Source organism: Plectropomus leopardus, chromosome 13 (genome assembly GCF_026936395.1).
Source record: "Plectropomus leopardus strain MGB_pleo_1.0 chromosome 13, ASM2693639v1, whole genome shotgun sequence".
In the NCBI taxonomy this organism is placed as follows: domain Eukaryota; kingdom Metazoa; phylum Chordata; class Actinopteri; order Perciformes; family Serranidae; genus Plectropomus; species Plectropomus leopardus.
Genome location: NC_142188.1, coordinates 28,135,925 through 28,161,590, shown reverse-complemented (window position 1 = coordinate 28,161,590; position 25,666 = coordinate 28,135,925). Strand labels below are relative to the sequence as shown.

The 25,666-nt window shown below is 39.1% G+C and overlaps 1 protein-coding gene across 3 annotated transcripts in view; it reads left to right on the top strand.

Moving 5' to 3' along the window:
• The window catches only part of gabrzb (gamma-aminobutyric acid type A receptor subunit zeta, b), a 67,852-nt gene that overhangs the window by 21,043 nt on the left and 21,143 nt on the right, over window positions 1–25,666 (top strand). For all 3 annotated transcript variants that reach the window (XM_088086508.1, XM_088086507.1, XM_042501944.2), the window contains exon 3: window positions 23,922–24,034. In XM_088086508.1, the coding sequence (XP_087942634.1) occupies window positions 23,922–24,034 (113 nt within the window). The remainder of the gene's footprint in view (window positions 1–23,921; window positions 24,035–25,666) is intronic.

Sequence of the window (25,666 nt, the reverse complement as noted above, 5' to 3'; positions counted from 1 at the left end):
TAAAATGATCCCTAAGCACTGGGAGGGAGTTGTATTTTTCATTTTGGCTTAGAGGAGGGACACCCAACTTTGAATCCTCATATTTTGTGTTAATTTTACATATCCTCTGAAACCCCAAACCCACTGGCAGATTTGAAAGGTTGAATATGAAAATATTATGAACATTATGGAAGGACAGTCATGCCTTTACCCCAAAGAAAAAGTCATAGCTTCAAGGAGGGTCAAGATGAAAAATAAATTCATGAATAAAGTTACCCCCCAGCCACTATCTACTCTGATAGATACAGAACGGTCCCTTTCTAAATCAATATCTATGTCCATGAGGAGTATTTAAGGTTGTCGATACAAAGGATTGAACAGTGTCAAATGATGTCTACATGCAGTTTGAAGGTATGTTGAACACTGAGTTTCCAGGAGATCACATAAAAAACAGAAACTGAACTCCAACAAGTGCTTTGGCAGATTGATTTGGAAGAGTGATCCTCAATTTTACTGCTTCTGACAAGTTAATGCTCGAGGCTGCTCACTGATGTCACTTGTCAGGGGTTACCAAAATATACCACTGATGTTTCAGAGCTGATGCCACAGCCCATTTAAAGCTTGACTGAAAGACAAAATATATATAAGTTGAGACTTGAGCTTTTATACTACATGGCTTAAAACTGCAACCACAGTTGTTGTTGCTGTTGTTGTCATTGCAGCTGTTTCCATAGAAACGCAAGATAACCTAAATCCATGAGTTTGTCAGAGATTTTACTAAAAGCTTCCAGGCTGGTGAAGGGAGTTTGTTAGAAATAGGTCTACAGTTACTGATGGCGTCAGAACTGTGGGTCAAAAGAGAATGTTTTAACTTTTTTACTCAAAACCCCCCACAAAAAACCATGGTGCCCCTTTTCTTCGGAGGTAAATTAGAAGGCAATTGAGCTTCTTTTAAATTTTACAAAATCCTCTTTTGTCCTTCCTACAGCGGCTGTTAGAAATTCCCTCGCCTCGCCTATTTGAGATCCATCATTTATCACTTTCTGCAGCAGAGAGAAGTGAAAACCAGTTTTTCATGTTCATTAAGTTTAATTGTAGGTCCCCTATCTGGAACAATATCTTCCCTCTGTTGGGTTTCGCTGCCATTTCCATTTTCACAGCGGTTTGTCATGGTACCATCGTCGCTTATATTTTCCCTCAGCATGGCATTTTCTCACTAGAGACCTGATTATTCTATACTGTTAAACTTTTTGAACCTCATTGGCCTCTCTATTACTGTGAAAAAAACTTATCGTCAACTCAACATGTCACTGCAGAGCAATGAAAGCACTTACCACCACTATGATTTGTGAAAGAGGGTGAAACGTATTCCTCCAAACTGAGTCGTCCTTAACAAATGATACGATGTTAAATTTGTATGAGGAGTTGGTTTCACTGCCTGCCTGCAGATGACAAATGTAACAGATGTTCTACATTCAGAAGTGACGCATTTTTAGGCACATGATTTAAAGAGTAACGACTTAACCATAAAAGTCATTTGAATATTGTGAATTTCATTTGCAAAATTAGAACATGCATTCATTTCATTGTCAGTCCATTTACATTCCCGGGCGTCCAATATGACCATTTCATCATGCCCCTCGGTGTATGCTATTGATGCTTTTAGTGTCTTTTAAAGACATACCGGGCTTTCAGCTAACTCCAATGTAAACCCATCTACGCCAGTTCTTGACAATGAGAGCAAGGGACATAGGATAAAGAGCAAGAAAGTGCACGTTAAGTAGATGAGTAAAACAAAGCTGGACTTTCATCCAGAAGACTGCAGATTGTGTCCAAGGTGAAACCAAAAGTCATTGTTGTTTCCATATGATGTTACGCTATTGACCTCCTGCTGTCACACACTTACATCACTTATGTGACATATTTACATCTAATAGGTTACACAGCAAACCTACTTGATTTAACCCAAAACATGACCCTTTTTACAAAACCAAACCAAGTAGTTTTATTGCTTAAACCTTACTGCCCTCATTTCACCAAAATAATCACATGTTACAGTGTGTTTCAGCTGTGTGTCACATGGATTTGTTAAAAGGTGGCCTGCGAGTTGCTATGGGATGTTGAAAGGTGTGACAAATCATTGGTATCAGACAAACTGAGAACTGTTTGGGAGTTTGCACCTCACACCCTTGAACCTAGTCTTGCAAAGTCTATGCTTTCTTTAACCTACCAATGATTTTGCCAAGTATTTAAGTAGCTAGTTGTTCATTAAAGATAAGCAGGACATTACATTAACTAGCTAATTTGCTACAACAATTGTTTTGTTGACTGTAGCCATGTTATTTCCCTGTACTGATACTGTAGAAAGATAGAGATTTACAACATTGGCATTGAAGGTTAAACATAATTTGTCTTCATGCAAGAACATTTTAAATTTCACCTGAAAATTCTCTTTCTTTTGCCTCAGAGGTTTGCAAGTGTTCCCAGTTAGATTCACTGGCTTTAACTGGATAAACTTGTAAATTGCTTGTTTCAGCCAGATGAACACCACCTGTTCAAGCCGAGGTGTGTTTGTAAGATTTCATCATTACCATAAATCACACCCCTGAAATTGCCAATAAGACTACAAAAAGGCTTTGTTGGCAAGTAAAATGAAGGTTTTATATGGGAATATTACAGACAACAGTGCATGTAGCACTGTTAGGTGCAACAAAGGATGATAATGGACAATGTACCAAAGTGACCTGCTAAACAAATTTTCTCTCACTCTGAAACAAGCTAAAGTTTCTGTGCTGAAATATATGTGAATAAAAATCAGGAAATCTAAGACATCTCCCAGTAAACTGACAATACATGATGATAATATATCTAACAGAATATTCATTTTGCTTGAAGTCTTATTTCATATCATATTTCATTTCAGTGAATTTTGTTCTCACATTTAAACTCTAAAATCATTCACATTAAGGCATTATGATTGTTAATTGGGGTCGCCCTGTCCTTACGCTTCATTAAAACTGAATGTGGCAAATTATATTCCATTTTTTGTCCCTTTGAACATAATTGACTGAAAAACCTATTGCCCAGTCTAGCCCTAGTCATAATTAATATGCTCCCGAAGAGTAGCTCACAGTTGTACAATATGTACAAGTTTGCAGCTGGAATTGACTATATCTTGTATATATTTTGTCATATCTTACTTTTAATTTATATGGTAGGGAAAATTGTTAATTTTAGTGATTACCACAAGGTAACATATTTTTTATATTTTGAATACACTGTTATCATGTAAACATCTGTCAAACATAATCTGGAGTGCTGTAAACACTGTCCATACTGTCAGATCCACCTACATCATGTATATAAGCGACATGCTCCATTTATCAACTTATATTCATTCCTTTGCACTCAGCACCTTTGCACTATTGTTCAACTGTTTATTAACTTGATTGCACACGTACTTGACCAATACAACTGACTCTAATTATCACCAATGTAATTTAACATCCAGTAATGAAAAGGTAATAATTACATGTTTAAACTTACTGGTTTGATGTTACTCATAGGATCAGAGGGTAAAATTTGTATCACTGTCTTTCACCGATTGTATTTTATCTTTACCCTGACATATTCTTGTCTTTATTTTATTCACTTTGTTGCTTTGTTACTTTCCACATAAGTGTCACCCTGGTTCCCTGGTCAAAAACCTATGGGATTTTTCCTTTGGATAATTGCAAGGAAAAAAAAAGCTCTATGGCACAAATGTTCATGATATTTACACATTTTGTTCAGCAAGCTAATCTTCACAAATGAACACCACTTTTAGGATTTTTGAAGCCTAAATTCAATCGCCGTAAGTAAAAAGCTAATGTCGGGCTATAAATGTACTGTGGCATGAGTTAAAATCATCAGAACAATAAGGCTATAAAGCCATATTTGGCGCAGCACGGTGTGATGATGTTCTAACTATTTGTTAGCAATCGCTTTTTTAAAGACACATAAAAACTTTAAAGTTCACAGTTGGGGTATTTACTGTTATTTATGTCATAGAACCAAACATAAAAGCCTCTTCAGCTTGTGTTAACCACAAACCTTACTTTGGGCAACTAACCAAAAACCTATTGACTTTTTCACGTTTTAGACCTCGGTCTTGGGACACTCAATACCTTTCACAGTGAGCAACTGTGAGCTGATTTATCACTTGGCATTATCTGACTATACACATGGGACTGCAAAAACCATTACAGATCTCCCATAGTTAAAAAATGACCAGGTTTCCCTGACTGGCTCAGTCCTGTAGTTAGATTCCTTCATCTGTGACATATAAACAGGAAAAGTCAGAACTTCATTTCTTAAATGACATTTAATAGAAAAACTCAAATCTAACTTATAGCCTGCAAGCTGTCATACCAGTGTCTGGATGTGATCTTTTCATTAATTTACATAAGTAAGTCAGTAACTTCTGGGAATATTTAAATAACTAAGCCCGTACAGTATGTACAGTATCTGTGCATGAGCTCCTCCAAAGCTCGAAGGTCCATTTCATATTACAAGACTACAAAGCTAGAGCCAGGGATAAGGCCCTTATTACCATGATAACGCTTTGTAGTGTCATTTAATTAATACCAACTGAGATCTTATTTTGGCCTTCCTTTGAGCTCCCGAAATCTCAGGGCTCATGTAAAAAAAAGGAAGATTTAATAAAGAAAGCACATCCTCGCCTTAACAAGGATGTGACTGTAGCTGATAGCTTATCCAGTTGGACGGGGACTCTAAACTCAAGATCATAGAGGTTTACTTTGTATTTTCCTCACTAACCAAACCTCTCTCTCAAGGTTAAAAGCCACTCGCCAGCTGATTTTATGTGTTCAGTTGTCTTATACGCCACAGCTTTACAGGCTTCACTTCCTGATGATCCCAGGATAAATTTCAAGAGTAACAGTGTAATTGAATCATTATCTCAGGGCACAGAAAGTTCAAACAGAGAAACTTCAAAAGGTTTTTACAGATTGGTATCACCCTGTACAGATATGTTTTACTCAACATTAAATATTAAACAGCAGTATTAAACAGGCTGTGCATTCATTCCTTGTTCTCAGATAACTTTGTCAGTGCCCTGATGGATGGTATGGGGTATCAGTGATTAACAAGATACATGAAAACTGTGATAAATTACTCATTACATTACATCACTTATTACAGTCCTTTCAGTAGTTTCAAAGAATCTGCAGTATTTGGTGTTTACAGAAAAGGAAAAAAAAGCCATTAAAACAAGCAGCCAGCCTATGGTTCAGGAGAATTTAACTGCCCAATTGCCAGAAAAAAAATGTAGGAATCATATGTTTTTGCAAACCACAGATACATTACATTTGCATGTGATTATGTAGTGGATATGTTGAAACTTTCTATTTCAACAACACTGTTGTTTAGGCACAAAAACCACTTGGTCATATTCAGGAAAAGATCATGATTTGGCTTAATACAGAGTTCCCTGCAGCAAATGTGGCAGTTTCTTGATTAAAAAAACAACCGCTTCTCTTGCCATTGTCCTAGAAGTAAACACATTAAAAAAATAAAATTAAAAAATTGTGGCTCAACCCTCATTGTAGGGTCACTACAAAAAGAAAACATGCTTGAAGCCTAAAAAGGCAATTGAAATACACCAACTGGTCACAACAAAATGGCCATGTTTGAAGCCTGGAAAGCCGATAGAAACACACCAACGGCTTGCTACAAAACAGCCATGTTCAAAGCCTATAAAGCCGATGGAAACACACCAACGGGTCCATGTTTGCAGCCTAAAAAGATGATAGAATAACACAGATGGGCCTCTATAAAACACCCATGTTTGAAGCCTAAAAATCCAATTTAAAAACGCAGATGGACTGCTAAAAACAAACCCAAATTTGAAGCCTAAAAAGCTAATGGAAAAAACTAAAGCACAACCAGTTATAAGTGTTGGTTTCCAACAGTGGTCTGCGGCCTTAAGGCTAAATTCTAAATGTTAAATTGCTAAATTCTCCACCTCCAGATGACAAAGTGAGCTACCACATAATTTTAGAAACATTTATATAACAATGAAGCATGCAAATATAATGTATTAGTTGTTTGCAGAAATGTAAAATGTCAACATTTTTTGTGATGGTTGAAGGCTGATGGTGCAGCACTCCAGAAGTCCTCTCAGGTGATTCTTGAATATATACCAGTAGTAAACATTGAGCCTCTTCACAATAAAAGACACAATGAAGGTGCAGGCAAAGTTTAATGTCCTCAAAAAGTTCATTTAACCTTTCAGTATTTATAGCTTCTGTTCAAAAACAAAACATGCTTTTCTCTCAACAATATCCCTCTTGTTGCTCTCCCAGTCCCTCGCTTCCCACTTAACACTTCCACTGGGGAGTTGTATGAACTTTTTACCCTGATGGCATCACAAATATGAGTCTCTTGTCTAGTTCCCAGTGTCTGTCAGTTTATATTCCAACTTTGCAGTAGCTGATTTGACTAATTAGTGTCTCTGGTTGAAATATCGATTTTTTTGGGCGGGGGTGAGTAGCTCAATGATGAAAATCACCGTTTTCCACATTGTGCGGTGGAAATGTGTTGGCAAAAGGTTTTGATGAATGCATTTGCCCTTTAACAGGGAAACCGAAAAAGTCCTATCTGATGAAGTGATACTAATGATCTAAACTTTCAAGCTCATTTACCAAAATCAAATGTTACAGGTGCCTGGTGTGCTCTTTCAGTGCATTTGGAGTAGAGAATTACTCTTGCAACATATTGTCAAAGAGCACGTGTTTTAGCTTTCAAGCCAAAGTCCTTCCTTCAAGGTTTCTTTAGCAGAATATAAATGCATCACAGTTAGCAGAGTGTGTGTGCTTTGTGCAGCGTGGAGACTTAATGCAGCATGTAACTGTGATGATAGTTCTTCCTCCATAATGAATCCATCCAAACTTTAAAAAAAAACCTATATTAAACAAAATTATGCATTACAAATCCCTGCCTTAAAAATTAATCTGCACAATGATACAGTGGTAGGTTGGTGGCTTTTTCAGAATGTAATTAGACTCTTATTAAACTTGCCCTGGAGATATTCTCATTCTCCATACCTACCTTAATGTTTCAGCTCGGCAAAACTCTATTAAGCGTTGCTTGACTAACCCTGGAATACCCCGGGGATCTGATTTAATGTGCTGTCTTATGGATGTGACGAAACTGCTGCCAACTCTTCTCAACTGTTATGTTCTTTGACAGCAGCCCCACTCACTTTTGACAGCCTTTAATTAGAGCTGGGGGTGGTGGAGGAGGTGTTTCAACCTGGACAACTGTGAACTTCAGTGTGTGGTTGATCTTCAAATGTGTCTGGCTTGACAATAGTGATTTCAGGGGTCTTACACTCTCCTGAGTTTGGAAACACACCTTTGTATTTCCATGGCTCTATGTTAGATGTAGTGCTGGTTTGTCTTTTTGGTGCAGATGCTTAATAGCTGTCTACTTTTATTATTTAACCATATGCAAACACATTACCTGATGCTGGCATTAAACATTCGAAGTTTTATTTTCTGATTGGACCAAAAATGTCACATGGAGCCTCACTGTTGTCAGTAACATTGTTTTTTACGACATGATAGCTTTGAATTCAGCATAAATTTGCATGTTATGTGTGGACATGTTTGGTGGAGGCATCCATTAACATGCTTGTTACTCTGTTTCATCTGGCGTTGAAAAGAAAACAGTTAATTATGCTGCTGATGGGATTTTTCTGGATGGTTAAATATTTCTTCATAACTAATGACTTTTATCCTCAGTAATGGCTTAACTCTTCATGTAATGGGCAGAGAGGAGATTCTAAGAGTACTTATAGATTACCCAGAGGGGCATAAAATGGATCTTGCATGATTTCCCTTAATGAAAATTCAACTTGTTGATTGCAAATCTGGTAGAGTGACGTCTATAGTTTCCGTCAATACAACACTGAGCTTCAGTTTAACATTACAGTATATTTGATTTGATAGGATTAAGATTCTTTTGCAAAATATTTAATATTAAACTTCAGATTCTGTGCATGGTTCAGTTTAAGTTGAAAAATTACATTTGTTTCAAGCCCTTGAAAACAACTACTTGTTTTTTTCTACCTTCTGATCATGTTGTAGGCTATTTTTTATTTCTATATCAAGTAAATTTTCATACCGTGGCTCATATGATATCTAACAAATTACAGCCCAACAAGTGACCTTAGAATCGTAACATATAGTTACGTACATAAAGTTGCGTACATAAAGTAAAGTTAAGGTTAGGTTGGGTGATGACAAGTAAAGTTACGTAGGCTTGGTTTAGGCATAAAAAGTTACATTGGTTAGGTTTAGGGCAAGAAAACATGGTGACAACATACCTTGAAACAACTTGTCCACTTGTTGTTACGTGGTTTCAAACATCAGTTGCAGACAAGACAAGCAGTGCAGCATCAGGACTGCATCATGAGAGTCTGACAAAAACACAGCTGCCTGTTCAGTCCAGTTCTTTGTGTCCGGTCAAAACACAAAGAACTGGACAGACTGAGAATATGATCTAATGGAAGTTTTAAAAGCTAAAAGGTTGCCGAAAGATTAGGGGGTCACCAAAATAATTACAGGTCAGCCTGAGGGAACGCAAACGTGTCCAGTAGTTAGATATTTCACATTTCACACAAAGCCACTAATTGCTGGTTGTGCTACAGGAACAGTCAGGAGGTCACTGGAGTCATTAGGATGCATTGAGTACACTTCTAAAATTTAAAAACTTTTTAGGCTTGGCAGGGGTGAAAAAGTTGATGTATTGATAAACAAAGTGGGAGCGGGGCAATCTAAAGAGACTTGGCAAATATATCAAGACAAGCATGAAGCATGTGACTTAAATGGCACTCAAGCTTCCACTTAAATGACAAAAACATAACATTTATATGAATGAAACCTTCCTCAAATTTATACATGCCATGTTTCTATTTTGTTATCTACATTGTTTTCCCACCGTTTGAGGTTTGAATGGCGCTCCATTAATTACGTCATCTCATTGCATCCTCACAATGGTCTAAAGCAGCCAGCTGGAAATTTAGTACCAGCAGCTTTTTACCTCATTTAACCAACTCTTAATATTTACTTAACAGTAGTGGCTGGAAATGCACATTAAATGCATTGCATTTTCTTTTGCAGATTTTCTGAAAATATGTACAAAGTTTCAGTCTGGACAAAGAGTGGTAGACTGACCAATATACTGACAGACAGACCTTGCCATAGAGCTTCTAGCCTGGCAATAAAACAAAATGTCTTTGCACTAGTAGTATTGTCTTGTGAATGCACTGGCACCGCTACAATTCAATCTTCCCTGAGTTTTGGACAGGAGAAGAATGTGGAACATGGATAAATTGCTTGGCTACTCATGAATCCCTTTTCAAGTCTTGTCAAACACAGCCGTCCTGTGAGTGTCACACTGTCTCTAATTAAAACAGACAAAATTTAGTATTCCAAACCAGTCAATAAGGGATGAGCTCAGTCAGTTTGTCAACATGACGCTATACCTATATACTGTGCAGCTTATGGCGCTTGGAAGTCTGAGTTACTTCATGTCAGTTAAACCATTTTTTCTAAGAGGCATTCAAATTTGCATCAGTGTTTTGCAGTCAGAGCAAAACACTTTAGCATTGATGGAAAGTAGTAAGGGACCTGCTGGCCCTCATGACAACCAGCAGCCGACTCAGGAGACTGTGCACACATTCAATCAATTACTCATGGCTGATTCTCCGAGCGCTATCTCGCTGTAACTGCATAAAGAGAGGTGAGCAAGAGTTTGAATCTATAAACATCAGACTGAAAGCAGGCCAGCCATGCTGGCCACCGCCTGCTCGATTTGTTTCACAGCAGGCTCACAAAAGCTGTGTTCAATCACTCTGAAAAACATTTTGTTGAATTGCACTTGTCAAATCATGCACCGCTTGTTGTTTAGACAGCCATATGTGAGTTTTATCATTTTGTGTGAGTGTTGTGTTATATTCTCTTTTGTTGAGATGCAGTTTTGTCAGTACAATGACATTTTTTATTGGCCATACACATAATACACTTTCACACATTGTACTTTCACAACTTTGCAGCTGCTTGAGTGACAAACCACCTGTGGAGAGCAGTCTTGCATAAAAGCAGCAGCTGATGTACAAGAAAAGCACAATTACAGGTGCAGTGTGTAGTATCTTGGGGGATACCTTGGCAGGATTTAAATATAATGTAATAAGAATGTTTTCTTTAGTGTATAATAACCTGAAAAAGAATCATTATGCTTTTTTTACCTTCAAATAAACTGTGTATATCTTAATTGAGAGTGGATGTCAAATTTGCGATTCCTAGGATAGCAAAGGAATGGCTCGAGTTCCTTTGCCTTAATGGTTTCTGATTGGCTTACCCTGACATTCTTACTCTAACCCTAACCAATCCCACTCCTCTTTCCTAAACTAAACCAAACCAAACCAAACCAAACCAAACCAACTGCACCAATAAAAGCAACAAGTACTAGCCACATATAGTTGAGTTTGAGCCAAATATTTGATGAATTGATTTTGATTTGTTTTCAACCCATAAGTAGATAAGTTACTGCAGCACCAGTTCTAGTTGAGGCCCTTTGTGTTGGGGAGAGCTCTCAAATCACAGGTATGCAGCTATAGAGTTTAAGAGTGTTGCTAAGCACTGATTTAGTTGACCTACTGTGAAATACCTGCTGTCATTACGATGTGAACAATCTGCCTTATGCTCCACTCCGGTTAGGCTGCTTTATTTTGGAAATTTTGGAAAAAAAACATTTAAAATAAGAGAAGAAGTTCTGAACTGATTGGATAGCTCTCGGATGAGTCATATCTGGATGCATGTGCTTGAGATCTAAGACCAAATAATTGCAGATAATTTGGCTCCTGGTAAAACCTCCTGAATGATGAAGACTGAGGGAATTCAAACTGGGAGAAGTTACAGCTGGTTGCAAGTTGCAATCCTCAACACTAGATGCCATTACGTTTCTCTAAATCTTACGCACTGCTCCTTTAACACATGAACATGCTGTATCACTCACATGTTAATGCAGCCACTTTACTGTGTGATTCAGGATACTGGTTAGTTTCTGATTGTACCGGTGCTGTAATTGATTGAATGCTGTGTGGATATAAGAGTGCATGACAAGTTGATCGCGCAAAGTGAGCAATACTTCAGCTTAATTGGCTGGGGGTGATGGAGCAGAGCACTTCATTGACAAATCTCATTCTGGCCCTTCAATAATCAGCAGAGCAGAGTTTCCAGGCCTGCATGAAATATTAATGAAAACGAAGTTGGAATAGTATAATCCATTGAGCAAAGGGCTATACATCCATATCTGTAGTGATTAAGAAATGGAAGTTTAACATTAAAGTAAAGCTATCAGGATGTTTAAGCATATGAAGCCTTGTAATCCGGGTGATATGTAAGGCAGGAATGATAATTTTTTTCCTTCCCGCTGGTTAATTACAACCAATTTACCGAGATGATTTTGCAGCAGGCGTCTTCTTTTTTTAAGGCTAGAAATGAGACTCAAGTAACCAAAGCCATATAAAAGTGTGCCATCTACATATGCCTTAAAAAAGACACGTTTTTTATACATAACTCATTTTTTTGTGAGATTTAGACCTATAAAGACAGTATATGTTAAGTATTTGGCAAGAGGGAGTACTTCTATTCTCCTATGTAGAAGGGGCTTAGGGGAGCTGCCTTGGATAGCATGAAAGGGAGAAACAGCTGCTTTTATCCATAAAAGCCTGCGACATGAACTCAGGGGTACTTTTTTTTTGGTTGCCTGGTTGCCTGCCTCTGCATCTCCGAGCCTGGAGTGGCTGAGGGGTCTGAGGGAGCCTCGAAAGTCCCTGATGAGCGAGAGAATAATCTCTGTATATGAGAGCAGCAGCGACTTTCCCCAAATCCCATTTCACAGCGGCAAAAAATGAATATTCTCTGCAAAAGAAGAAAAGAAGACATTTAATGCAAGTTGACAGGCGAAGCATCCAGTGTGGAGCGAATGTTTCGAGCACACCTTGAGGATTGAGCTAATGCCGTATGTTTTACCTGTTCTCTGCAGCAGCCTGTCAGTACACAATGGATGCCTGCTCTGACTTACTGTACCGAGGAAGTCACGAGGGTACCTTTCATGCAGTGGAGCAGTGTCATTTCAGCCCCTCATAGAGAGAAAATGAACTAATTTCTATGGATCACCATTTTATCTGGGGCTCCGAATGAAGTCACAAATGTCATTAGTTGTCACTTGAATATGAATAAACCTGATTCTCTGTCTGACCTTGAAGGTCAACTGAGGACCTGCCTAATTTCATACAGTGCGTTGAATAACTAATCATCATGCGTCTGTGACCTTATTTAAATCAGGATTACATAACCCACATAATTGGAACCCACAAATTCTACTATTTAGCACATGGAGTGTAATTAAATGCTCATTGTAACTAATTATTTAATAGCATAATGAGGGAAACTAAACTATTTTATCATTTAACCTGCAGTAGAGTCCATATAACTGACTGACTGCAACAAATCAGGAAACTCATCTTTGGAAAATGTATCAGGGGACCTGTGCATGTGCTGCTTTGTGCAAATGAGCAACAAAAAAAGTGATGGAGTTGCACTCCCGCTTCATTAATCCCACTCCGCTCAGCTGATTTGAACATGCTCCTGAATTGGAAATGTTCAATCGTATTGCTCCCTGTGCACACATAGAATGCACATACTGTGCTCCTTTGTAAAGCTCGGGTATCATTGCATGCCGACAGCTGAGAAGAGGCCAGCGGAGGGAGTTTGGGGAACAAGGAATGACATGAATCAATGAGAGAAGAGTGAGAAGCGGGTTGGAGCCGAACATGCTGCCGAGTGGGAGGAAGAATGGAAAGATGGGGGTCCACAGAGAGCGTTACTCAGCTCTCTGCAGGGGTTATGTTCAACTGAATTAATCTGTTGTGAAATGTGCAAGTGCTGCCTGGACTGATGCCTTGAGAGATTGAAAGAAGAGTAAGATTGGGGGGATGGGGGGGTATCTTGGGAGGCTATGTCATGAAACAAGATCTGAAAAGGCAAATTCCGCCACAGGGTTTAAGTTCTTCATTCCAAGCCACCCTGTCACCCCTGCATAACTCTGTCTGAACCTATTCTTCCACCCACACATCCTACATCAAACAGACACATAAGCATAGCCTATAGGCCATTGAAGTGTAGAGTGTATCGGCAGAGAGGCCATCCTGTCGTGTTGGAGGCTTATGGCTGAACCACATCAGTTGACCAGATATTCTGTACTCACGTTTACATCCTCAAGTAGTTCACATATTCAAATAAATACCAACCTGTTCTCACTCCCAACTCGTCAAATACGGCCGCTTTGTCGGTGATCTCAACGTCTCGCCAATGCACAAAGGTACCTTTCACAGTGGTTTAACATGGCTGCAGTTGTTGATGAAATAGGCACCAACACAACTCATCAAATACCATGGCTTTATTGTTTTAAGTCAGCGCCACATGCACCGCCAATCGCAAGTTCACTACACTCTGCAGGCTGTCTTGCTATTTTAAGTCCACTCAATACTCAAACATTTCTGTCCATTCTGTCCTTTTAGTTGTTGTCTTAAGGCATTTTACTTTGAAACATTTGCAGGACCGTGTTGCTGTAAATGCAGTAACTTACATGGCTTCATAAATAAGCGGAGTATGTGCTTTTAATGTGGAAATATCCTAGTTATAACAGATCACTGCTCTGCAGGAGCCACAGCAACAAACGCTGCCAATGTGAACACACGCTGTTCACACATGCAGTGTGGCCCTGGTGTAACCTCCAGGGCATGTGATGTGCACTGCATGCAAAAACATCATCAATACAGCCTCTCCAGTATGAAGCTGATAGAAAGATAAGGGTCTGTATTTTTGACGATATTTAATATCACACTGTCAAGATTTTGAAATACCCTGGTATTCTATAATACCGCCTATGCCTAGTGTATGTCACATGACGTTACATACATAACTGTGCCTATTTTAAGCCAAATAATGATGTTTTTTATTTTCTTACCCCTGGACTTTTGTTGCCTAATCTTCAGGAAAATAATCTAAAAACAAAGAGCTTTTTTTCTTCAATTTTTAAATTGTAGATTTCCTGTGAAAACTGAAGTAAATTCTGAAAAGACACAATGCATGTAACAAATAAATCGACATGCCATTTGTGAACGTTAAGAATGTGTTGTGGTTGTAAATACATTTGTTTTAATCATTAAGTAACACAGTTGCGCTAGATATTGACCAGCTAACTCGTGTATGTAGCATGATTGCCCTGAATATTCACTGCCTTAAGTATGCTATCTCTTTTGTTCTCTCTCTAATACCGTGTAGTGTAATGGGTCAGTCCCTTACATGTGACATGTTTAATATCTGCATTAAAGCAGGGGTGGGTAGTGATTTGTTACATGTAACACAAATGAGTGAACCTTTTTTTTTCTTTTTTTTTTACAGTTTCACAGCTTTCATGTTAGTTTTTTAAAGCTCTTCTTTTACTTTTCATTCCAGTATTTTTCTGGGCCAGTAATTTGCTTTTAACTTTACTACATTTGCCAATACTAACTTCCTCACAGCTATTCCATTATGCAGATATTAATGAAAAACCAGGCAAATACATTTTCAATTTGGGTTTGATTGTTGTACTAATGTAACTCAAATCCAGTAAAAGCACCCCATGACACTGGTAGCTGCGTTGAAAAGCAACCTGCATTGCCCTTTACAAGCCGACAGGAATACTTTCATTTTCCATTAACGGCATATTAAAAGTGTTTGGTCTATGCAGAATACAAAAGAACATAGTCAGATGATAACTGAATTGATAAATTAACAGTGCTCTTGTTGCACAGAGAATGTTTTTCTTTTGGAGATTAGTCTGTTACTTTTCTCCAATTCACATGGGTTGTTATATAATAGTAATAAAATAAACTTAATTAATCTAGCATTTCAAAAACAAGTTTACAAAGTGCTTCACAGAAAACAGAAAGACACAGAGCAAGTACAAGATTGAAATAAGTTAAAGGCAGCTAAGAAAGTTAAAATAATGAATACAAATGTGAGGATAAACAAATAAATAAAAGCATAAAACAAAGGAAAAACTCCAAATAAAAGCCATTTAATCAAAATGAGTTTTTAAAACAGTTTTTAAGAGAGGACACTGAGGTAGCTTCTCTGAGCCCCAAAAGGTTATTTCACCGTTGTGGAGCCCTTACGGCAAATGCCCTGCTACCCTCTGTCTCAGGCTTTGCCCTGGGGACTGAGAGCAACAGCTGGTCTGCACATCTGAGAGGATGAGCAGGAGAGGAAGGAGCAAGATGGTCAATGATGTATGAAGGAGCAAGGCCACTCTGATAAAATTTTAAAAATCCCTCCTGAACACCACGAGTAACCAATGCAATGAGGTGAGAATAGGGCAAATGTGCTTATATTTCTGAGTCCTTGTAATAAGTAAGTTTGAGGCGGTTGATTGATTTTGAATGAGAGCTCATGCATCACTAAACGAAAGAAATGATCTAACTTTGGCAATACTTGTGATTTGACTGAAAACCGATAAATCTGACAAAGCAATGATGAATCTGTTAATTCGAATTTTGCCGGTGGGGGCCCTTCTGTGCGGAGTTTGCATGTTCTCCCCGTGTCTGCGTGGGTTCTCTCCGGGGTCCGGCTTCCTCCCACAGTCCAAAGACATGCAGCTCAGGTGGATTGGTGACTCTAAATTGCCCTTAGGTGTGACTGTGAGCATGTGTGGTTGTCTGTCTATATGTGTCGGCCCTGCGATGGTCTGGTGAACTGTCCAGGGTGTACCCCACCTTCCGCCCAATGACAGCTGGGATTGGCTCCAGCCCCCCTGCGACCCTTACGGGGACAAGCGGTTACAGAAAATGACTGACTGACTGAATTCATTCATTCATTAGGCAATCAATTATGCAATCAATTATAAGAAGCAGAGGATAACTGATAATTGATTGGATAAAATAGTGCTGTTGGGCTTGAGCCTTGATGCATAGTTCTGTATATAGGCTTTCTTTACTTTTTGAACAATGTGGTGCTCCTGTGTTTTTAACTGTTGTTAAGATTACGTTTGAAGATGCATTTGGAACAATCGTTTTATTGCATATGCAGCACCCTTTATATCAAAGCATGGTTAGCTACCTATATCAAGATAACAACAGATATAGGCAATGATATCAGGCTAGGCAGTTAGCAAATAATGTTTTGAAGTGATAATCAACATACATACAAAGCAAAGCACATTCCCTGTAAAGAACTATGTTGCACAGTGGCTATCTCTTACCTGATGTGCAACAGATCTAACACTTAGTAACTTTGGATTTGTGCCCCAAAGACTCAAGAATTGACTTGCACAAAATGATTTGTAAAAATTTCTGGCCTGCACACACTAAAAAGTAACTTGTAGCCTACATGTACTGTGAATAGGTTATTGACCATGTGGTTCCATACTTTTACTTGAGTAGATTTTTTAAAAAGGTCATTTTTACCTTTACTAGACATTTTTTTATTTGGGAGTGATTGTGCTTTAACTCAGGTAACGATTCTCAGTGCCCACTCAAGCATATAGGATACATAAACAAGTTCAAAGTTCTGAAAAACAAGCTTATTTGCTTTCTTTCCAAATTTATAATGAGAAGCTCTATATCAATCTTGTGTAAATGAATCCACTTTTGAGCCCGTGCTAGGAGGGAATTAGCATAGCTTAGCATAACGACTCGAAGCAGGAGGAAACAGCTAGCTTGACTCTGCTTAAAGTTCAAAAGCTCACTAACATGTTTCCCAATGTGTATACCTTTTTTTTTAAAAGACGCATTAAAAAATGAAAATTTGTGGTTGTAGGGTGAGTTACATGCTGGCATTATCTCTTTCTCTGATAGATAAAACAAGCTACAACATAACATATGGTCAGCATTGGATGTATCAGTAGGTGTAATGAATTTAGAAGTTTCCTGCTGCTTCCTTTCTTTATGCTAAGCTACAGTAAGCTAATCACGTAGCTGCAGCTCCATACTTCACACATTGATAAAAGATTGGTATTTATCTCTTAACTTACTCACAAATGCGAATAAGAGTATTTATTTTTTATTTATCTATATAGTTTATTTGATAGGGCCAATGCATTTAACATTGACTATTGGAGACTAGCAATTGAATATTGCTAGTCTCCAACTCCTGTCCCTAGTTAGGCTTTTAGTAAAGAAGAAGAGATATCAATGTTACATACAATAGCATTCATACAATAACAGTAATGATAAAAAAAAATGTAAAAAGGTAAATATTAAGATTACATCCAATTACAGCATACTGTGACAGTACAAAAAAGACGTTACAAAATAATAAAAATGCTCATATCTCTGCTTCATCCAGCCTTTAACACTTTTATGAAAAATCTTAATATCTTGCGTTGATTTTATTTTGTTTTTTGTGTTTTCAAACTACACAGTCTCTACATGCTCTTTTTTCACTGGTAATATTATAGCTATTTTCATCACGACGCACTTAAAGAACTCAGAAATTGATTGTTAAGTCTGCGCGAGAGAGATGGGAAGACGAATGAGAGATGAGGAGAGACATAATGAAAGACCCGGACGAGAGAGAAGCGGAGCACAATAAGCAAACCAAAGGGCTCATTACCGAGAATAGTCAAAGACTCTGATCGTGACAAAAAGAGACAGGCTGATCTTTGTCCCCTGCCGGCATTTCCTTCCCACCAAGTTCAGAAGGCTAAGAAGCAATCAATTGGGACTGGCCAATTAGCACATCAGAAGATGTTGTTTACATCCACAGTGTCATGTAGTCTGTGCAGATAATGTAGCTGTTTCTAGTGCCATGACATATCAGGCCCTCAGAAATCAGCTGATATCACACAACTGTGATGCAAATGTCGACATCCTGTTGAGCTAGGAGCTGAAGTCTTAATATGCTGGATGCAAGTTATTTTGCGTCTCTTTAGTGTCACTTAAGTATCCATTATGCACTGCACTAACCAGAGATCACGTGTCAGTCACTGGGATTTAATCATGTAATTGATTTATGTCAAATGTAAAGTTAAAAACCATGCACCCATCCAACTGTTAAATATAGCTTGTCCTGTTCAAGGTTGTTAGGGGGCTGGAGCCCGCCTCAGCATGCAGTAGGTCAGAGGTCAGGTACCCTGGACAGGATGTCAGTCCTTATAGACAGGAAACACTCATAGCTGCAGGCAATCCAAGTTTAACCTGCATGTGTTTAGTTTGTGGGTGGTAACTCAGCTGGTGCGTTCATGTGATGAAGTGTGAGGTGAAAGTGCTTCTTAGCCTTTGTAGTGCCACAAAATCATCTACCGGTAGAAACAAAGTAGTCACAAAGCACATTTTAACATGTTTTATCTATATTTTAATCATGATTTATCATAGAATTTTAATAGTTAATTTTTTTTATTGCATATGATGCCCATATTGACAAGGTAAAGCAATTCTTACCAGATTGTTTTGATAAGGATCGTATTTACTTGTCACACAAAATTACACAATGTACAATTCTAGTAAACTGTGTTCCCATCAGCTCCTTTCACTTGTGCACTATTATTGAGTTATTTTTTTTTTGCGTCCTCCTACATTGCTGGCTGTTGCTTCGTAACTGTCCATGTCTTCGGATGGTTCCAGTGTTCCATGGCTTCTGGCTGTGGAACAATTTTACTGTCCACACATCATGACCTGAACATGACATCTGCATGGTCGGGGACTCTTCCTAAACATGGCAGCGCCAAACTGCAGCCGCCTCTGCATGGTGTGATGTTATAGCAGTTATCCACAGCAAGACTGGGAGCACTCCACATTCCCACCAACACACGAGTCCTTTTTTACCGTAAAGCACAAGCCTTCTCATTGTCTCTCACCAAAGTCCTCTTCTCTGTCAGATCGCTGTATAGAAACAGAGCCTCCTGGTTAAATGGTCCTCATCCTGATGAGTGACCTACAATCACATCCACTGCCACTGTCTAACACCAGCCACAAAAAGCCCTACCAAGACTTGCAAAATATCATCTGCTCCTGACATCAAATTAACTAGCTGTGGTTAGGTTCAAGACAAGGAACATGGTGATGGTGTATGTTGTAATGAGTAAATTTCCAACCCGCTCACATTCTGAAGTCATCAAATACCACCACACTTTGTCAGTGCTTTAGACGTAAGATCCCAACGGCAAAAGCCACCTTGCCGGACAGAACTGGTCGCAGTGTTATTATACACCAGCGGATGGCCAGACAGCACCTGCCAGCGTCACCTAAGAACATGGCCGGACAGAACCTGTCGCATCCACATGATGTGTGGCAGGACAGCTTCAGGTTGAAATGCTGCTGGTAACGATGTAATATAAGGAGCACAAGGGTGCCTATGGGGTGAGTGGGAGGGTCGGAGGATTTATCCAACAAACCCTGGACTTTCATGTGGGAGTCTGGTGTTCGCTTCCAGTCGGAATGTGGTGTGTTTTCTGCACCTTACCATGCGCTTTAGTTGCCTAAATTTTATTACATGCAGTGTCATCCCACCATGTGCATGTGTTGACATCACGGTAGCAGCATCCCAGAATGTGAACAGACACAGAGGGATACTGAGAGCGTAATATGTAGATGCGGAAGTCCATTGCAAAACGGCAACATGTGATGACATGGGATGAGAACTTGGAAAATCGCATGATTCCAAACACAGATCTCCTAGTGCCTATGGGAATGCTCTGTTCTTTAACCCTGTCAGCATATTAGTCACATTGCCTTAGCCTTCCTACATGCGTGGGTTTAAACGCAAAATACTGGCTCATGATTAGGTGGGATATGTATGAATTTTGACGCATTGCTTTTAGGAGGAAAACCTACTTACAGTGAATGAAAACAGCTTGTTTAAATTTCTGTATGTTTTTTAAATTGTGACGAAACTAAGCAATAGTCTGTGACTTAGTATGGCAGAGGCCCACTGCAGCTCAGTTGAGGGCATTCAACATGTCATCTTGTTATTCTTGATAGGCAGCCTGGTGGGCAGGTGTGTCAGGTCTGTCAGCGTGCATTCTGGGAAATTGTGCACTCCGCAGACTGTGCTTTCATCTGGGGAGAGAGGGACCCTACATTACATAAATATGAGTGATGTTTGTTTGTGTGTATCTGTTTGTGTGTGTGTGTGTGTGTGTGTGTGTGTGTGTGTGTACACACAGTGACTGTGTGGGTTTTCCACTGCGGCACGCAGCCTAAATATCCTCTTGTTTTCATGATCATGCTGCCTTGCGCATGAATAACAAAGAGGAGTTGCTAATATTAGTAGCCTGCGTGATTCTGAGAGGATTCTATCCTTTTCTCTTTTTTTTCATTGTCAGGGCTCAGTGGATAGCGACTGTTTGGCAGGTTGGAGAGCTGAGGTCTCATCCCCGTCTGCAGGTGAAGGTTTAGACAGCCAACAGTTAGAGAGTCTGGGGATTTACAGAGATGGATAGCGTGAGAGGAGCAGGAAGCTCTTAGCACAAATTCTGGTCAAAGAGGCTGTGTTTGATTGTCAGACTGTTACCAATGACGAACATCAAAGATGAATAGCTCTGTTGCTATCAGTGTGTGCAAGGAAATCAATGCCATGATATATGGCTGTATGTGTCCGTGTTTGGCTCAAATTTTAGGCCACTGTAGTTACACATTTTGAAATACACACAAACACTTCAACAGTTACACAGATGCTAAACCATTTGTGAATGTAATGAGGGTCATAGAGGGTGACCCAGATTGATAATGCAGTACGCCAGAGGCAGGGTGCTGCCACTACCATCACTAACATGGCTTTCCCATCCAAGTCAGTTGCCTGCTGAAACAACAGGCTACAAGCCATGTGAGTGAGATTTTATGCAGCATAGCAACAGTGTGCTGGGAGCGAGTCACCCCACTGTCTAAGCTGATTTGACACAGTCAGGTAAAACAAGTTCTGAGTTTCGTGGGGAGGACTTTTTCTGTGCTTTTCGATTTTGCAGAAGGCTGTCTGGTTTAGAGCTTCGGCTCTCAGGCTATGTGGTGTATTCATTCCCCAGTAGAACAACCTGTCCTCTCATAGGGAAGAAATAGAAGGGACAAGTGAATCAGGTGGATTTGGACAGTCACTCTAAAGTAATTCAGTAAAGAAAAATACTTTTCAAATAACATTTTTTCAGTTGCTATTAATTTGATTTATACATCTTTGTAACCCCCCTGTCTGTCTTAGTTAATCATTAGTTAAATCAGTTAGATTTTGAATGTACAAATGAAGTGGTTATTTTAGGAAGGAAATTGCATCTTTGATGTGAAAAACAAATAAAATGAAGTGAGCAATGCTAGCATTCAACTCTAAGGTCGGTCCACCACTTTGGTCCAGACTAAAATATCTCTTGAAATATCAGATGGATCGGGGTGAATTTTGGTACACACATCAATGATGCCAACATATATTATGCTAAAAACTTTGGTGATCCCCTGACTTTTCTTCCAGCACCACCCTGTTGACATTCTTTGGTTTAGTGTGAAATATCTTGACAAATACTGAATGGATTTCTATGGAATGTTGAACAGATAATCAAGGTCAGAGAATGAATCCTAATAAGTGGTTTCCTGATTTTTATTTAGAGTTAGTGGGAAACCCCATTTTATTCCCAGTTAGTCAAACACAGACGCTGAGTCCCCCTCAGCATCTGATACCAAAGCAAACCGCATTCATCAGTGTTTGTATGTGACCAACAGCTGTCTCCTGGGTGAAACACCTTGTTACACTTGAATAATGTTGTCAAATGGTCATGGCAAGGTTTAGGATACATAACAACTTAGTTAGAAGAAGGTAGAAGGTAGATTAATTTAGATTAATTATTTTTTAAACAAAGTTTAAAAAAAGAAATTACATTTGCCCTTGATCTTGCTACATCTTTGGAGTTGAAGGATGAGTTGATTAAAATCACCAGCTACTGTGAAGATTCCATCCAGTTCTTTGGGCATGTTGCTGCTGGTGGCATTATTAAATTCCTGCAGTGCATTTTTTGAATTTCCACCAGAGTCTATTTTCTGGGTTTAAACAATTACAAATAGCAAAGGTACTTTACATCATATATGAGTTACATAATGCTACATACTACATGCTACATACATAATAAGTTACAATAAGTCAACATTTGCCATCAGACAGGACAGATACTGTGGTCTCCTGGGTGAAAGTCATTGTTTGTTTGACCACATCTGTCACCCACCATGTGCACTGTTTCTCCCTCTATGGTTGTACATTGGCATTAGTTGAAGGCCCGGTGTGTCTCATACAGATGGCAAAGGCTGCATTAGTATCACATCCTGATGGGGTATGCCAACGTTGTACAGACATTTGTGTTCCCCTCATGCCATCATGAGGCAAAAATATCACTTGGTCCAATACATCGATTCTTGAAAGACCTCCAAAATGAATGACCTTCCATTAAGCTTGGCTGTACTACAAATGTTAGCATGCTTAAACATTAAACTAAGATGATGAACATGGTAAATATTACTGCACCTGTTCAACGTTGGTGTGTTAGTCCTTGTCAACATGTTGCCACTAGCGTTTTTCTCAAAGTACTACTGTGTCTAAGTACAGTGTCCCAGAGCTGGCAGCATGGCTGTAGACCTTTTTATAGACTGTCGTTTTGTTCTTTAACATGCAATTATGTGTCTCCCTGCTGGAAACAAAACTATAAAGGGTTACATGCAGCATTTTATCATCAATAAATCATTGCATTTGTCTTGAGACATTTCTATAATTAACATATACAAACAAGGTCATCACCAAGAAGAAACTGTGTACCACAGGGTCACACATAGCACAGAAGCTACTGGATTACTTCACAACAAAAACTAAAAAAAAAAAGCTTCATTGTCCAAAACAGACAGAGGATGTTGGTCTTCCCGCACCTTATAACAAGAAGCAACATGGTCTATTAAACAAAGTGTATGACATTGAAATAACCAATCTCATTGACCCAAATTGTTTAACTTGTTTACAGCAATTAAGGTACCACAAATCATTTTCGGCAACGTACTGATGCTTAAAAACACTTTGCATGTTCTCCCTAACCATGAATGACTGAATGTGTGGGTATTTGATGATGCTGTGTGATAAGAAAAGCATCCCATCTTGCTTCTATATTCTCGCTCTCCTTGTCACTCATTTGACTACAGCAGCGTACAAGTGACAGAGGGGGCTCTGAAATGCTGCCAGCATATGGAGATGAATGTTTTCTGCCTCTGCACATGGCCTGATCTGTCTTGCCTCAGCCCCTCTTACATCATGGCACGTGCCCCCGGGCTTTCTCTACAGAGTCGGCGTTCTGTATTTAGAGCCTGATTTATGCACAAACACACATACCACTGGGGAAGACGCAATGAGTGTTCTTTTCCCCCACCGCAATTGCCAGCAATATAATCATCTTCCCACACTTCAATGTGCCTTTAAGGATAGCATTCAGAAACAACGGGAAAACAAATCTCATGAAAGCAAATGGTAATTTTAAAGGGAGTAAGTGAATGGAAAAACATAAGATGGATGGTTTAAAATATTCCAAACCTGGTCAATTCAAGGTAATCAAACAATTAAAAGACATTCTTTTGTTTCGCTTCTCTTAAGTTTTTCAGATCCATGTAGCCATTTTAATCTCCCCTCTTTTCTCCCACTCAGCATGGCCTCCAACATTCGCTCTGGAACTCAATCGACACCCTGCAGATTCCCTGAATAGTGAGGCGCTCGTGAAGAGGAATCTGCCTAGTAGATGCACAACGGGAGGAATAAGGAACAATAATTCCTATTTCTGTTTTTTCCCTACCTCTGTCTTTCTCTCTCTGTCTTTGTTCTCAGGTTGTTAGAGAGCTCGTTGCTCAACGCAGAAGTGAAGGAGGGAGAGATCCTGCCTCCTACCATTCAGAGGCTGATGAAAGGATACAACAAGTACCTCAGGCCTTTCTTTGACAGTAAGGAAACTGCAGACACATGCAGCCATGGAAATGACAGAACACTCAGGGGAAATGCGTGTTCGACAGAGAACGAGACGGGTTCATATTGCAATTTGTGCTTGTGTGTCCCATTTGAGTAATATTTGCTGACACATTTAAATCTACTCCATATGTATGTAATGATATGAGATGAAGTCCAATCAATCTTTGAAATTGGTTTGTCCTATAATTGCATTGGGTGTAATGAAATGATATTAGAAAATACATGCAAGAGAAAAAAAAAGGCAGGCATTGATATGAGGCCAGTAAAAGAGTGCCTGATAAATACTAATATCTATATAAATCTGAAAAGATAATGTGTTAGTCGCTCAACCAAGATCAAAGCTGCTAATATTTGTTGTGATTTAGATTCCAATTTCCAGCAGGCGACTTATTTACTTCCAATAGTGAAGCAAAGTCTATCTCAGTGTACGCTCTCAGAGGAACGATGTTATGTCATTCCCTGCAAATCCCTCGCCACCGTTATTGTTCTAAGCTCTGGGAATCCGTCACAATGTGATTATGGTTTGTTTACTTGCTGTATGATCTGTAATAGCACCTCGGACTTTACCAAGCCCTGTGCTATTCAGCATAATCATTAGTCCTGCTGCTTAGAAGCACAAGTCTGGTACACGCTGATGGCAAAAGCTTTGCAAACACAAGAATACATGCACCCACACAAGTCTATTTGCATTGCATTGTGAGAACTTCCATTGATTTTATTCATTCCCTAACCTAGCAATGCTCCGCCAGATATTTGACACCTGTAACGCTGTCACAATGCACTCCTCTCTCATGCTTTGTGTTTTCATGGGATTTTTAGCCACTCATACCGTGCAAGCTAAAATATTTTCAACATTTGGTGCAAGGTGCAGGATTTTACTGCTTGTCAATGTCATCTTCCAGCCAGACAGCCCCAGGCACAGCCAGCAGGTTCACTCCATGCAGTCTGACCAGACATTTCTAAGGCAGATCGCCCCCTTACTCAAAACTTAATCATTATGTCTAATGGTGAAGTATTGTAAGGATTAGTTTGACATTTTGGTTAATATGCTTATTCACTTTCTTGCCCAAAGTTAGATGAGAAGATTAACACCACTCTATATGTTTGCAGGCTGATTATGAAGCTAAAGCAGACAGTTAGTGGAGCTTAGTCTTAAAATTGGAGAGGGGAAACAGCTGGGGGTGGGTATCACCTGAGGCCCAGCGATATAATATTATTACAATATTTAAGTCATGATATGCTATTACAATTTTAACATTTTGCAATATGCTTGTGATTCATTGCAGTTTATTTCCTTGTTTCAACTGCAAACTGCAAATTTCAACTGAAGGAAAACTTTATCAGAATGTTTTATGTAATCAGTCTGTCCATCTCATTCTAGTCATTTTTATTGCAGCAAAACATATATAGTGGACTGAAAACGACAATGATTTCTTTATAGCATTATTAACAATTTCTTACAAATAAATCAATACTTAGCGTCTATGTAACAATACAATTTGCCCCACAAAATATCGTGATACTATGCTGTATCTATTCCCCCCTCCACCCTAATTCTAGAAACAGCTAGCATGGGCCTTTTTTACAATTGAAATAGAGGTAAATTA